This window comes from Haemorhous mexicanus, chromosome Z (genome assembly GCF_027477595.1).
Source record: "Haemorhous mexicanus isolate bHaeMex1 chromosome Z, bHaeMex1.pri, whole genome shotgun sequence".
In the NCBI taxonomy this organism is placed as follows: Eukaryota; Metazoa; Chordata; class Aves; order Passeriformes; family Fringillidae; genus Haemorhous; species Haemorhous mexicanus.
Window position 1 is genome coordinate 12,083,280 of NC_082381.1, and position 14,996 is coordinate 12,098,275.

Below are 14,996 nucleotides of genomic sequence, written 5' to 3' on the forward strand. Positions count from 1 at the left end.
GCAGAAAATTAAAATTTATTGTTGCCTGTGTTGAAACATCATTGTTGTGTCATACATTATTGTCTTGAAGAATTAAGCCAAAAAGTGGGAAAAAGAATGGAGGACCAAAAAAGAGGCAACTTGATTCTTCAGAGGATGATGATGAGGAGGATGATGATGATGATTATGATAAGAGGGGATCTCGTCGCCAGGCAACAGTAAACATTAGTTACAAAGAAGCTGAAGAAACAAAGACAGATTCTGATGATTTGCTAGAAGTTTGTGGAGAAGATGTTCCACAACCTGAAGAAGATGAATTTGAAACTATAGAGAAATTTATGGATAGTCGAGTTGGCCGTAAAGGAGGTATTTTTTTTTTTAAGTGTTTTTAAAATCCTTGTTAAGATCATGGTGCAACTTCAGTGCATATTCTCGTCTATAGGTTAAAAAGCAATAGTTTTAAAGTTACAAAGAAGTCATACTGTTGCACCCTTTATATTCATAAGAATGCTTCTATTCCCTTCTAAGTATCACAGAGTACAGAAAAATTGCATACCTAAGTAGAAGATAAAAATTAGGTGGAAGATAACTCTGTCTTGCATGAATGCACAACATGTTGTTATGACACTGTTTGTACCGTTCAGTGGTACTTGATCGGTACAAACTATGTATGTGGAGAAAGTAGACTACATGGGAGAGCTGACTAGTAGTCTGAACATTGAAAGACAGTGTTGGTAAGACTGAACCACTGAAATAATGATTTCAGTTACTGCAGTGCAGTACAGAACAATGCGTGTAATGGCTACAAAAAATGCATCTAAAATTGCAATGGTATCTAGAATTCTGCTTTGTATTTGAGTTTACAAGTTAAAATCATAGACTCATAGAATGGTTTTGGTTGGAAGGGACCTTAAAGATCAGCTAATTCCAACTCCACTGCCATTGTCAGGTGTACATTTCACTACACCAGTTTGGTCAAAGATGCATCCAACCCGGCCTTGAACACTTAATTCCAGGCATTGTGAATCAACAGCTTTTCTGGGTGTAGCCAGGCAACCAGTTATGGTGCCTCACCCCCCTGATAGCAAAGAATTCTTCCTAACACCTAATCTAAGTCTCCTTCAGTTTAAAGTCATTACCTTTTGTCCTACTACTATGTGCCCTTGTCTATAGTCCCTCTCCAGCCTTCTTATAGCCTCCTCTAGATACTAGAAGGTGCTGCAAGGTCTTCCCAGAGCCTTCTTTTGTCCTGGCATAACAGCCCCAGCTGTCAGCCTATTTTCATACCATAGGTGTTCCAGCCCTCTTTACCATGTTGGTGGCCTCCTCTGGATGTACTCCAGAAAGCCCACATCCTTCTTACAGTGGGGACCCCAGAGCCTGGGGTCTTCCTTTTTTATCTTTTTCAAAAATGAGGTTTATATTTCTTCTTTTCCAGTTAGTGTGAACTTCCCTGGGCCACCATGACCTCGAAGATTATGGTTGTGGCTTAGCTATTTCCTCTGCCTGTTCCCTCGGGACCTGTAGATGTCTCTTACCTGGTCCCATGGACTTGTTCACTTTCAGTTTCCTTAATTGGTCTCAAACCTGATCTTTTCCTGGAGTGGGTGATTCTTCCTTCTCCCATTCTCTCCCTGCCTTTGCTTCCTCTGATGTGGCTGAGTAATTGGCCTAGTGAAGACTGAGGCAAATCAGTTGTTGAGTATGTCTCAGCCTGCTCCTTGTCCCAGGTAACTAGTTCTCCCATACTACTCTTAATTATCTAAACAAAGACATGAAAAAACTCCACCCAAATGCTGAGCCCCTTGCACTTAAGGGTTCCCTCTCTCCATTAGGTATACCTAGTGTCTTAAATTATTGACCTTTGTCAGAACTAGTGAAAGCCACGGGGGCTACTTCTAGCCAGGTAGTTGGGTTTCTGCAGGGTCTGTGTGTCCCAGGCGAGCAGGCAGGCTTGGGCCGGATAGCTCAGCCTTACGGATGCTGGGTGTCCGGAGACCCGAACTGCTCTATAGCCACAGCTACCTTAGCAAGCTTAAGTGTTAGTCAGCTCTTAGTGATCTCAGCTCTTTTACAGTTTTCAGCTCTTAGCTTGCTAAAGGCGCTCTTGGCTAGCAGTGGCTTCCAGGAAAGCAGACGGCGAGAGAGAGAGAGAGAAGAGGCCTCGGAGATTCCACAGTGAGGTTTATTGAGAGGTCCGTGAAGGGTTCCAGCGACAGCTCTTCTCACCAGAATGGGCTAAAGTAGCCCCTTATATAGGGGTAGAAGGGATCAGAAACTGTCCAATCGTAAGTGTTAGGGGAAAGTAGCCTATGGGGTCACAGAGGTCTTGGAGGACTGGAGAGAGGGCTTCTGGCTTAGTTACTATGACTTGGCATTTTCTTGTCTCTAGGCTTCCATCCTCCCTGGGGCTCTAGCCAGCCCCGTGTCTGCTACAAACTAGTACTCTTCTTTTCTCTTAAATTCCCTCTCTCATGCTATCCCATATCCTCCTGCTCCAGTGTATGGTGTTACTGCTGCTGTCAAAGCCTTAGGAACTAAGCTTCTTTCATTCTTCCTGCACAGATGATGTTGCTGCTTTTTTGGCATTGCCTCTGTCAGATTTTATCTGCCCCAGCAGCTTGCTGGTCTCATATCTTTATCAACACCACTGACATTAGCTCGCTCACTTAGAGCTGGATGGTATTAATGCCAGGGTTATGGGTTTGATCCCTATACAGGCTTAAGAGTTGGACTCCATGATCCTTGTGGGTCCCTCCCAGCTCAGAATATTCTGTGATTCTGTAACCTGTCCTCACCAAAATGAGCCTGTTTTCTGCTGCTAGTGGGCTACAGCTACAATACAGTCTGTACTTAATCTGTACTTTATAATTTTTACCTTGTAAGATAACAGAGGCAGGACAGGCAACAAACTTGTTTAGGAAGGAGATTTATAGTGTCTCTGTTAGCAGGTTTTTCATGTCTAGAGGCTGATCAGACTTAACATCAAATGTCTTTTTTATGCTCAGAGATAAGACTAGTGTCACAGAAGATGACAAGCATTGTTAGTGTGGAGCATTCCCTAGTTTAAAAACCAGGAATACAAATAAAATTTTCATGAGGAAAGATAAGATGTTGCAGGGTAGATGTAGATGTTTTGGTTGCTCTTTTATTCTCTTGACTACTTGTGCTTGTCCTAATATATCTACATCATAATCTTTCAAATTATAGTGATGACATGAGTGCAGTAGACACTTCTCAAGTATATACTCATCTAAAATTACCACCAATTACTTGACGACATTTCTAACTGGTTAACTTATGATGCACACTTACTCAAGGCATATGATGCGGTTTCTTTCTCACAGCCACGGGTGCTGCAACTACAATATATGCAGTTGAGGCCGATGGTGACCCAAATGCTGGGTTTGAAAAATCAAAGGAGCCAGCAGAAGTACAATATCTTATTAAATGGAAAGGTTGGTCACACATCCATAACACTTGGGAAACTGAGGAAACACTGAAGCAACAAAATGTTAAAGGAATGAAGAAACTGGACAATTACAAGAAAAAGGATCAAGAAACAAAACGATGGTGAATCTATTTTTTTAGTGATACTTTTTTGAAACACTGTAGGTATTCTGTTGTGTTTCTGAGACCTGTTACCTGCTTTTGAGAAGGTAACAGGTTTTTGTCTTTTTGGGAAGACAAAACTGTTGAAAGCCAAAGCACCTTTAACATGTTCCAGTAACATAATTATCTGAATCTGATGTGGGGGTGTATGTGTGTGTATGTATGTGTCTATGTGGTATCAATGGAGTTTTAACAAGATGGGTCGTATTTAAAAATGAATAATAAATTATAACTTGTGGTAATTTTTCCATTTTACTTTGAATGGAGTTCTTCAAGAATTGCTGCAAGGATCAGTGTTTTCTTGGTGCATTAGCCATTTCAGGTGACTTGGAAGAATTGAGTTTTTTTCGCTGAAACCTGAGGTTGAAGTTTGAGAATAAAAACCATGAAGAAATACATGCATTTTAAAGTCACCTCTTTGGTGTCCAGTTTTATTAGTATGTTTAATATAATCAATGCTGGTGAGATTTTTAGTAACTAATCATTAGATGGATTCTTACAGAGTGAGCCACCCTGACTACTATTCCATGAAAATAACCTGTAAGGTGTGCTGCTTATCCAGAGACATAACTACTACAGCTACCAGTTGAACTAGTGAAGCAAGTAATGGAAAATACTAATTTTCAGCGATAAGTATTTTTACTCATTAATGGTGAGGCACTTAGGCCAGACATAGCCATTTTGTAGTAGGGATTTTTAAGTTGTTTGTTCAAAAAAACTTTCCAGGCAAGATTCACAGGATGATTGCATTCAGAGCTATAGAGTTGCTGAATTTTCTTAGTTTTCAAAGTATATGGTGTATTAAGTGTTGTGAATTAATTCCTGCTCCAGGCTGAAAAACGCTTCTCCGGAAGATGTGGAATATTACAACTGCCAGCAGGAGCTTACAGATGATCTACATAAACAATACCAGATAGTGGAAAGAATAATTGGTATGTTACAAACTTGTGAACAGAAGTCAGTGTCAGGGATTCTGTATGTTTTCAATGCTCTTGTATTTGTAGTTAAGAAATGTAAAATACTGATATCACAAAATTTTAATCCAAAACAAAACTTCAGGTAAAAAGAAGAGCTGTCAGGCTGTCTGTATGGATCTAGCTTCTGTTGTATTATTATGTAAAATGAATGTTTTCCTACAGTACAGAAGTAAAATGCTGATCAGAATGCTGGTGCATTTTTGCAGCTCATTCAAATCAGAAATCAGCTGCTGGTTATCCAGACTACTATTGTAAGTGGCAGGGTCTGCCTTATTCTGAATGTAGCTGGGAAGATGGAGCTCTCATTGCCAAAAAGTTTCAGGCACGCATTGATGAGTACTTCAGCAGAAATCAATCCAAGACCACTCCCTTTAAAGATTGCAAGGTGAGTAGGTAATTTGCAATGGATTTATAATCTGTTGTACTGGGTCTGACTAGGATAGGGTTAATTTTCTTCATAGCAGCCTCTGTGGTCTGTGATTTATATTTGTCACCTAAATGGTTTTGATAACACATATTGGCTGTTACCCAGCAGTGCTTGCACAATGCCTTCTCTGTGTCCTGTTGTGTCATCCCCCCCCATGAGTAGGCTGGCAGGGAGCACACCAATAACAGCTGAACCACCTACTGACCAAAGAGGTGCTTGGTGCTGTTTAATGTCTTACTCAACAGGGCTGCTTGTTGCCTGGAGTTGGTCATCAGTTCTGCTGGTGAATTGATGTGTGACTCATTCTGTCACTTGTGGGATTTTTTTCTATGTGTTTTTTTTGTTTCGATTGGGTGGGCATTTTTCCTTCACCCAGTAGACTCCTTATTTTGACCCACAATTTTTTTCTCACTTTTACCTTTTCATTTCTCTCTCTTGTCTCTCTAGGTTGGGAAGTGAGTAAGCAGTTGGGTGGCAGCTTGGCTCCTGGCCAAGTTCAAGCTACATCAGTTGCAATAGTAAAAAATGTGATTTTTTTTTTTTAAATCCACGTATCAAATACACATTATGAGCTTTTTTGAAAGTTTTTTCAGAATACCAGTAATGATGTATAGTAGGATGTCTGGACAATAGCACTACTGAGAATAGATTTTGTAGATGCCAGTCCCCTGCATTTTTACTAGCATTCAGAAATGGATTTGTTTAGTATTGTAGTTTATTTTGAAAGAAAACTTTGAGTGAGTTAATATGATTCATGTTATGACATTTAGGCTGGCAATCAAGCTAGTTTCAATTTGCTAATTACTTGGTGGTTTTATGTGGTCTGGCTTACATTGATAGATAAAACTAGAGTTGATGAAAAGATCTTCCTTTTTCTGTAGGAAGATCTTTTGGTAATTTCAGTTACAGTTCAATCATTGACTGATGACCAATTTGCTTTTCACAGGTTCTAAAACAAAGGCCACGATTTGTTGCACTAAAAAAACAACCATCTTATATTGGAGGACATGAAAGTTTAGAGTTAAGAGATTATCAGTTAAATGGGTTGAATTGGCTTGCTCACTCATGGTGCAAGTAAGGAGTTTCTATTTTGTTTGTAAATTGCAAGCATTTGTAACATATTGAAATGGTTTTTTCTGTTGGGTGGTTTTTTTTTAAAGTTGGAAACTTTCATGCTGTAAGCCCCAAATAGAGATCTGAAGGGACTGGTTTTGCTCTAAGTACCAAAATTATCATTTTATGGCCATTCTCAACAAAAAACTGCTATATCATTACTTTGCTTTCAGTTTCAATTAAATAAGTAATATTTTTAAAACAACAAACAGACCTAAAACAGTAAAATGAGAAAAGCCAAACAAACATTTATGGAATGTCAATCTTACTGTTAAAATTTAAAAATTAGGCTCAGGAGGACTACTTGCAACTTTTTTGTTAATTCAGGGGGGTAGGAGGGATTGGAAATCTTTAGATGGAAAAACAATGTAAATAAATGTCTTCAAAATGTGTAGTAGTAAAATCTTAAACTTTTATGATTGGATTTTATATTAAAAAGATAATGATTTCTTTTTATCCAAACCTTTTCCATCTCCACACATCCCCTAAATAGCTTTGTTTCCTTTATTTTTTCTTCTTTTTTTAGAGGGAATAGCTGTATTCTCGCAGATGAAATGGGTCTGGGTAAAACAATACAAACAATTTCTTTTCTGAACTATCTGTTTCACGAGCATCAATTGTATGGGCCTTTCTTGTTGGTTGTGCCACTTTCTACCTTGACGTCTTGGCAAAGAGAGATTCAAACCTGGGCTCCTCAGATGAATGCTGTAGTTTACTTAGGAGACATAACTAGTAGAAATATGGTGAGTATTTCTCTTTGTCATTGGAAAGTCTTGTATGTAAACAAGACATACTTCATATTTTTATCATTTGCGTATCTCAAAGTTTTTGGTTGGGACTGAGCAAATACTTGCTGAAGCCCATGTCTTTAAATTGGAATTGAAGGCTTTATTTGATCTCATGTAAATGTGTGTGAGAGGTTTCCTTTCTGCTTAGTAGTGGACAGAATTAAAAATTTTGCATTTGAAAACCAGTTATCTTTCCCCATGTGATTATTAAGGTGGATATAGTGAAAATAAGTCTATAAGAAAGCCAGTCATGATCTTACTTTATTTCCTGAAAGGTTGTTGGTTTGTTAATGTTATTAATCTTATCCGTTAAAGTAAAAAGTTCTTGTCTGTTATAAATGTGTATGTGTGTGTGTATATATATAGTGCATATGCAAGTGTACATATTTATATATAGGTATATGTTCTATACATATAAATGTGTATATATGTGTTGTCCTTCTGTTCCATTATCATATTGATTTATGCTACTAAATATTTACATTGTTGCAGTATTGCAATTGATTCCAGTCAGCAAGACCTTTTTTCTGCAGCTTATAGTTTACTTCTTTCTTTTTGTAGATAAGAACTCATGAATGGATGCATCCACAGACCAAACGATTGAAATTTAACATACTCTTAACAACATATGAAATTTTGCTAAAGGATAAGGTAATTGCCCTTCCGTGGAGAGACAAAAATAATTTCCCTAGTATAGAATAATTTTCTTTAGACTTGCATATATTTGATTTATGGCCCATTAAATTTATGGAGAATCTGATTGTTTTTGCTATGACAGTGTGTAGTTTGGGGTTTTGGTTTTTGTTTCTTGGGGGCCTTGTCTTATTTTAAGTGCTTCTGGATTTTACATACATGTGGTGAGGCTTTCAGCCTTTTCCCATTTTATGAGGTGGGTAACAACTTAATTTTCCTCTAAAGGAAAATTAAGAGGAAATTTCCTCTTAATTTCCATTTCCTCTAATTTTCCCATTTTATGAGGTGGGTAACAACTTAATTTTGCTTGAAAGTCTCATTGCTGTAATGATCTCCTCTCAGCTTCATGCTCTGCTTCTTTGCAGACCACCATCAAGGAACTGAAACAGAACCTAACAGAACCTTAATCCCAAATTTTATACAAAACTAGGAAATCCCATATAGTTTTTCTGTGATATTCTGCATATGTATGTGCACATGTGTTAATACTGTCTCTGAAGTGATAGCATACAGAGTTATTGTTAATACTTCTAACAATATGTAGAAATTGATACAGTTATTCAAGAAGCACTTGACTTTGTTTACTTCATTGTTTGTATGGGAAGAAGTCAATAATGATTTTTTTTTTCCCCCCTGCCATGTAAAAAAAAGTGGGTCAGACTTCTGGGAATTTTTTTAAATAATAAATTGAATTTATGTTTTCTTAGGATGACTGCACAGCTTTTCATTGAACCTGGAAATGTAAAAGCCATAATTAATACTAAAAACATATAGCTGTTATTTTATTAAACCAAGAAGTGATCAGGTTTATAGCTTGTTTATGTTATGTGGAAAGTCATGTAATGTGTTGATTTCAGTAATGTTTTCCCCCCTTCTCTTTTTCCTATTCAAGTCATTCCTTGGTGGTCTGAATTGGGCATTCATAGGAGTTGATGAAGCTCATCGTTTAAAAAATGATGACTCTCTTCTGTACAAAACTTTAATAGACTTTAAGTCTAACCATCGTCTTCTTATTACTGGAACACCTCTGCAAAACTCTCTCAAAGAGCTTTGGTCTTTACTCCACTTCATCATGCCAGAAAAGTAAGCGTCTTTTGTTAAGTTTTTTATTGCAAAGAAGTGTAGTGATGTCAGAATCAGTAGAAATAGGGAATTGTGCTGAAAGACAGCTTAAATATCCTACATAAAGTAAATGCGTGTATCTTTTGATGCTGCTTTAGGTAAGTAATGCTGGTAGTCACCATTTCCCATTTTAGCAGTGCGCAAAAGTGATGGATTGATGTGTGGGGTCAGAGGCTGGGAAAAAGGCTTCGTCTTAGCCTAAGAGAAAAACCATATTGATTTGCTCTGGGGGAAGAAGAATGAAATTTTTCATATGTTAATACTATTGATGAAAACAAATTTGTGTCAAGATGCCAAATATCTTGTAATTCAATCAGATAGCTGTTTTTCTCATGTGTTTTAAATACAGTAAACTTATTGCATTGACTTGATTTTGTAATGACTGGTTAAAACCTAAGGTAAACTAGAGGTCATGTGGGAAAGCACATGTTGCTGTCAGACATCTTGTAAATCCCAAGCACCATAACTAGGTTTAAATTGAGCTATGGATTATACAGAACATTAGAGGCAAAGCCACTGAGGTTGGGTAGCCATTATTCATTTGTTTGATCATAAACTCCGTTCTCCGAGTCTATTAGTACAGACAATAGCTACACATTAGCTAGACCATGCAAGCTGCAAGACACATTTTAAGTATATTCTTATTCTCTTGCACACTCTCTGGATGTGGAGCTGGCTTTTTATGCTGTCTTGATAAAATATAATAATGGACTTTGCTGCAACCATCTAGACAAGTGTCCTTGCAGAAGAAGAAAAACATTGCATTTCCATTGTGGAATTAGAAGTTTTCATTCTGTAGACATTTTTGGAAAATTCCGTTCTTCTGTTTACAGTATCTGGGATTTCTTGGGAGATGAAAATTCAGAAATGGGATGAAACAGAAGGGAGTGGGGAAGAAATCTGAATGTGTCTGTGTTTTTGTGGTATATGCATACATGTTCTGTGCCTGTTACCTTTCTTCCTGAATTTTGCTTCATGGGGGTGTTCACTGTATGTCATTATTTTGCACTTATACTTTTTTATGTTGAAGGTTTTCTTCATGGGAAGATTTTGAAGAGGAGCATGGCAAAGGGAGAGAATGTGGTTATGCAAGTCTTCACAAAGAACTTGAACCATTTCTGCTGAGAAGAGTTAAAAAAGATGTAGAAAAGTCCTTACCTGCTAAAGTTGAGCAAATTCTGAGGATGGAAATGAGTGCATTGCAGAAGCAATACTACAAGTATGTACCAACTCTTTGTATATTCTGCTGTTTCAGTGATATGTCTACGTACAATTTACTGAATTACAGTGATTAGTATACTGTATGGAAGTTGGGGCTTTGATAGAGGTTCACAGAAATAAAATTCTGTGAAGCAAGGACTCAGGAATTGCATTGGTCTAATGTCTATTTATGTAGTTTCTTTTGTTTGGCATATTGATATACTCTTTTGGAAGACGCTTTTTATCTTTAACTTGTTCATATTTTGACAGCTACATCTGTCTTACTTCCACATACGGTTAGAAGTTACTGATATTGTACATCTTATTTCATAGGTGGATTTTAACCAGGAATTATAAAGCCCTTAGCAAAGGTTCAAAAGGCAGTACCTCAGGGTTTTTGAACATCATGATGGAACTCAAGAAGTGTTGCAACCATTGCTACCTCATTAAACCACCAGATGATAATGAATTCTATAATAAACAGGAGGCCTTACAGGTAGTGTCACTTCTTAATTAAAAAAAAAGGAAAGAGAGGTTTTACGTCTGTAGTTTTCACAGAATTTTATAGTTCCTTGGCAGTTTATTTGTTCTCATTGAAGTATATTAAGGAAGAACAGGTTTTCCATAAAATGTGTGTCCTGTGTTTTTACTTTGAAGTATTTTTTGATTCTTAATTCGAACTGAATAATTGACAGAAAATTGAGTAAATAAATATGCCCAGTTTTAATTACATACTATTGTATGGATGTTTTAAATTGTAAAATTTTTCAGGAATGTCAGAATTTGCCTTTTATTTTTCTGTCCATGGTAATAGAAAGAAAGGCAAACCTCAGATGGATGTCCAACATACTCCAGTATGTAGTAGTGTTGAGATGAATTTATTTTGCCATGTATGTTTCTTGGTTTTTGTAGCATTTAATACGTAGCAGTGGGAAACTAATCCTTCTTGACAAGCTACTGATTCGTCTGCGAGAACGTGGCAACAGAGTCCTGATTTTTTCACAGATGGTAAGGATGCTGGACATCCTGGCAGAATATCTGAAATATCGTCAATTTCCATTTCAGGTAAGAAACTTGCTGGTAATAGCAACTAAGAAGCTTTGATCTTGGATATTAATTTTTTTTTCCTTTACTAGGAGGGTGTCAAAGTACTGGAACAGGTTTTCCAGAGGTTGTGAAATTTCTGTTTCTTGTTGAGTTACAAAAGCTACTTGGACATGACCTTGGGCAGCATGCTTTATCTGTCCCTGCCTGAGTAGGGGATTTAGACAAGATGACTCTCAGCGGTCCCTTTGAGCTTTGTTTGTGGTTATGTGGCCTTTACCTCTTTGATTAAAAAAAAAAAAAAAAAAGGATGAAAATATCTTCTTTTTCCAGAAGGAGACTGGCTCTATGATGAATGTTATTTTGAAGTGAAACAGATGAATTAAAAATTCTGTGAGCTGTTTATTTACTTTTTTCCCCCCCTTCACATAACAGTTTGGCAGCTGGCAATTGAAATTGCTCTGATGTTGAATACAGTATAAAGTTACTTTTTAACTGTAGTTCTCAATCTCTTTAGAGACTTGACGGATCAATAAAAGGGGAATTGAGGAAACAAGCACTGGATCATTTTAATGCAGAAGGATCAGAGGTAAAGTATTTTTTTTTCCTGGGGAGTCTGTCTTATTTTTTCACAAGTACCAAAAGACCTTGCACAAAAAAGGACAGCTGAAAAAAATGAGGAATGTATCAATAAGGTTGGAAATTCATTGCTACTGCCTAGAGTAAAAGGTTTTTGTAATACTTTTTTTAAGAAGATGTTAAGTAGATAAATAAATTAGGAAAGTGGTAGCTGATTTCTCTATAAGTGCTGCAGAATATTAACCTCAGCTTTGTTCCTCTGTAGAATTTAGTAATATTAACAAAAGTGCTGAACTTAAGCAGTTAGTATCCAAAAATCCTTTGGCAATGAGTAGAACTAACTTCATATATCCTTGCACAAACAATCATATTTTACTTGTTTCAAATACAATTCCTATTATCTTCATTTGTTGACACCTGTTACATTCCCTGGAAGAAATAGTAAAGTACTGATTTCTAACAATTATTTGTGAGCAGCCTGTGAATAGGTCGGCATCCGTTACGATTCTTTAGATTCTGAACTGGAGTATTTATACCTTATTTAGCACTCCTATTAGGCATGTTATTCCATACCATTAGATTGGTTTAAATCTTTTTCCTACACACTCAGATTTGAGGGAGAGGAGGTTGGTTATCATTGATTTTGGTTTGGTTTAATATGTATTTGAAGACAGCATTTGTTAGTTGCTGTTGAGCTTGTTTCTGCTTTGTGGAGGGAGAAGGACCAAACTTTGTGTTAAATACAAAAGCTAACTTTCTTTCAAATTTCTTTCATAGACATTGTTGACATTTTCTGAAATCTTAGCAGTTACACTGTACATTTTTTGAGATTAAGAATTTATGCATTTCTAAAACTGAGGCAAACTCTGCATTTGTGCAGCAAAAAGAAGAATGCTCTCAGTTTTATTTTTTTTATTTCCTAAAATTTAATAATATTTTGGGGTGGATTTTGTAGAGTTTTTGTGTTACTGAGCTACAGGCTACCTGGAAATCTTTAACACAATTCTCTGGACTCTTTCCTTATTGTAATGATTGCTGTTTCCTGTAACTGTACTGAAAATTTGGTTTGGCTGGGTTTTTTTAACCTTTACTTTAGCTTGGATTTTATATGTTGTTTTTTGCATGTCTCAATATCCTCCTGCAGTCTTTCATAGTTATGAAAGACTGATTCATTAATTTTATATTGCCTACTGGGTTTTTTCTCCTTGCTGCTTACCCATTTTCATATTCTTCATGAATATGCTGAGCAGCATTGAACTTGGGAGAAGATTTTTGCTTCTGTCTCTTAATCGCTTATGTGTAGGCTCAAGTGCTTTCCTTGCTCTGACATTACTGTTTAGTCTTCCAGGGCTTGGGGCAGGGAGGGCAGGAGAGGGTTTTTGTAGCATTAAAAGCTTTCACAGTAAGATTTGGTAATTTTTTTGGCCAGTCTGGTTTTATTGGGATGTCTTGCTCAGTGATCGTCATCTAGGACACTGCTTCCTTTGAACTGACTTGAGAAGTCAGTAACTTTATGAAAGAAATTGGTAATCAGCGTTTGCTTTATATTTGAAGAAGCTTTAAGCATAGAGCAATAATGGATTTGGTAGCACCACGTACTGCATAAAGTAAATTCTAAAGTATGTTGTTTCCTTTAGGAATATTACTAGTATTGTATATAAAGCTATTTCCTACTTTATGATTTCAGGACTTCTGCTTTTTACTGTCTACCAGAGCTGGAGGATTAGGTATCAACTTGGCATCTGCTGATACAGTGGTTATATTTGATTCTGACTGGAATCCACAGAACGATCTGCAAGCACAGGCTAGAGCACATAGAATTGGACAGAAGAAGCAGGTAAACACACTCAATTTAAGCTCCAGACCTGAGAGATATTTCTGTACATTAGTTGTCCACCCTCTGTCTGCACCATTCAGTCCTCATGTATTTTTGAGAATAACTAATACTTTCTGAATATCTCCAGAAGTGTTAGTAATGCTTATTTCTTTTTTCTTAAGTCTCCATACAGGAATAAATAATAAGGCAGCTGTGGTGTTTGGGTGGGAGAAGGAGAATTGTCAGCTTGTCTGTCTTGCATTCATTGCTATGATGTAATTTTACAAAATAACTGCTACATCAGGCACATCCCCAATGCTTAAATATTCTAGTTCTGAAGAGGATTCTTTCCTTCTTACAGATAATATACAGTAGCAATTAGAAATATGACATTATTGCCTCTGGCAAAGCTTGTGCTAAGTCACTGAAGTTTATAAAGAAAGGTCTAAGATGATTTATTATAAAACATTTCTGTAAAGACTGTGGTAATGTGATTAAATTAGTATTTCATATTTGAAACCCATGAAAAAGTTCAGAAGTCATGTAATGAAGACTGAGATTTCTGCCTTTAAAGTTTTTTATTTTTTAAATACACATAGGTTAATATTTATCGACTAGTCACAAAAGGATCGGTAGAAGAAGATATTCTTGAACGAGCCAAGAAAAAGATGGTGTTAGATCATTTAGTAATTCAAAGAATGGACACTACAGGGAAAACTGTGTTACATACAGGCTCTACTCCTTCCAGGTACCTTTATGTTTGTTTCTATACCAACTTACCCTTAAGAATATTTCAATTGTAAATGAAAGGCAAAACAGAAGATGTGAAGTCTCTGTAGATTTTTATTTGCATAATAAATACATATCGCAAATATATGAAGAGTTTATATTTAACAGTAAGAAGAATGCTTAATTGACTCATGATTATAGAAAACTTTTCCAAGTTTGTAAGTAAAATGTTTTTCCTGAAACATCATTTATTTCAGCTCAACACCTTTTAATAAGGAGGAGTTGTCAGCAATTTTGAAGTTTGGTGCTGAGGAACTTTTTAAAGAACCTGAAGGGGAAGAACAGGAGCCACAAGTAAGTAGCGCTTCTGGACTAGGTAGATAAAACAGCCGAAAATATGTATGAATTATTTTATCGTAAAGAGAAACTTCTCTTTTGTACCCTCAGGAAATGGATATAGATGAAATATTGAAGAGGGCTGAAACTCGGGAAAATGAGCCAGGTCCATTAACTGTAGGGGATGAGTTGCTTTCGCAGTTCAAGGTATAGCTCTGTTCCCTCTTTCCTGCCATAATTATACTTGCCTTTTTAAACAGTACTATTTCTCTTCTATGTATCTATCTCTTAATTCTTCAGAAATAAATGCCTCAGTAAGTCAACTCTGTATCACTTCATAGTAAATTTTTTTTTGCCTATACATGATACCTTACCATCAGTATAAACAATTAGAAATACATTATGTATTTTGATAATGAAATGAGATGTATTTATGAATGGGTTAATGATTAGAATTTTAATTTTGTGTTTTATTTACTCTCTTTGTTATTAAACAGTTATAGTATCAATAAATGCAATGTGTTCTTTGTGTTTCTTAGCTGATCATTTCTCCAAGTTTCTTTTAGCCCTAAAGTAAACTT

The 14,996-nt window shown here is 36.4% G+C and overlaps 1 protein-coding gene across 3 annotated transcripts in view; it reads left to right on the forward strand.

Moving 5' to 3' along the window:
* CHD1 (chromodomain helicase DNA binding protein 1) overlaps positions 1–14,996 on the forward strand; it is a 55,817-nt gene that overhangs the window by 24,339 nt on the left and 16,482 nt on the right. For all 3 annotated transcript variants that reach the window (XM_059837159.1, XM_059837158.1, XM_059837160.1), the window contains exons 7-22: positions 71–345; positions 3,327–3,552; positions 4,423–4,523; positions 4,775–4,953; positions 5,942–6,069; positions 6,635–6,851; positions 7,458–7,547; positions 8,482–8,672; positions 9,742–9,930; positions 10,245–10,407; positions 10,824–10,976; positions 11,473–11,544; positions 13,222–13,371; positions 13,950–14,098; positions 14,337–14,433; positions 14,527–14,622. In XM_059837159.1, coding sequence (XP_059693142.1) covers positions 71–345; positions 3,327–3,552; positions 4,423–4,523; positions 4,775–4,953; positions 5,942–6,069; positions 6,635–6,851; positions 7,458–7,547; positions 8,482–8,672; positions 9,742–9,930; positions 10,245–10,407; positions 10,824–10,976; positions 11,473–11,544; positions 13,222–13,371; positions 13,950–14,098; positions 14,337–14,433; positions 14,527–14,622 — 2,476 coding nt within the window. The remainder of the gene's footprint in view (positions 1–70; positions 346–3,326; positions 3,553–4,422; positions 4,524–4,774; positions 4,954–5,941; positions 6,070–6,634; positions 6,852–7,457; positions 7,548–8,481; positions 8,673–9,741; positions 9,931–10,244; positions 10,408–10,823; positions 10,977–11,472; positions 11,545–13,221; positions 13,372–13,949; positions 14,099–14,336; positions 14,434–14,526; positions 14,623–14,996) is intronic.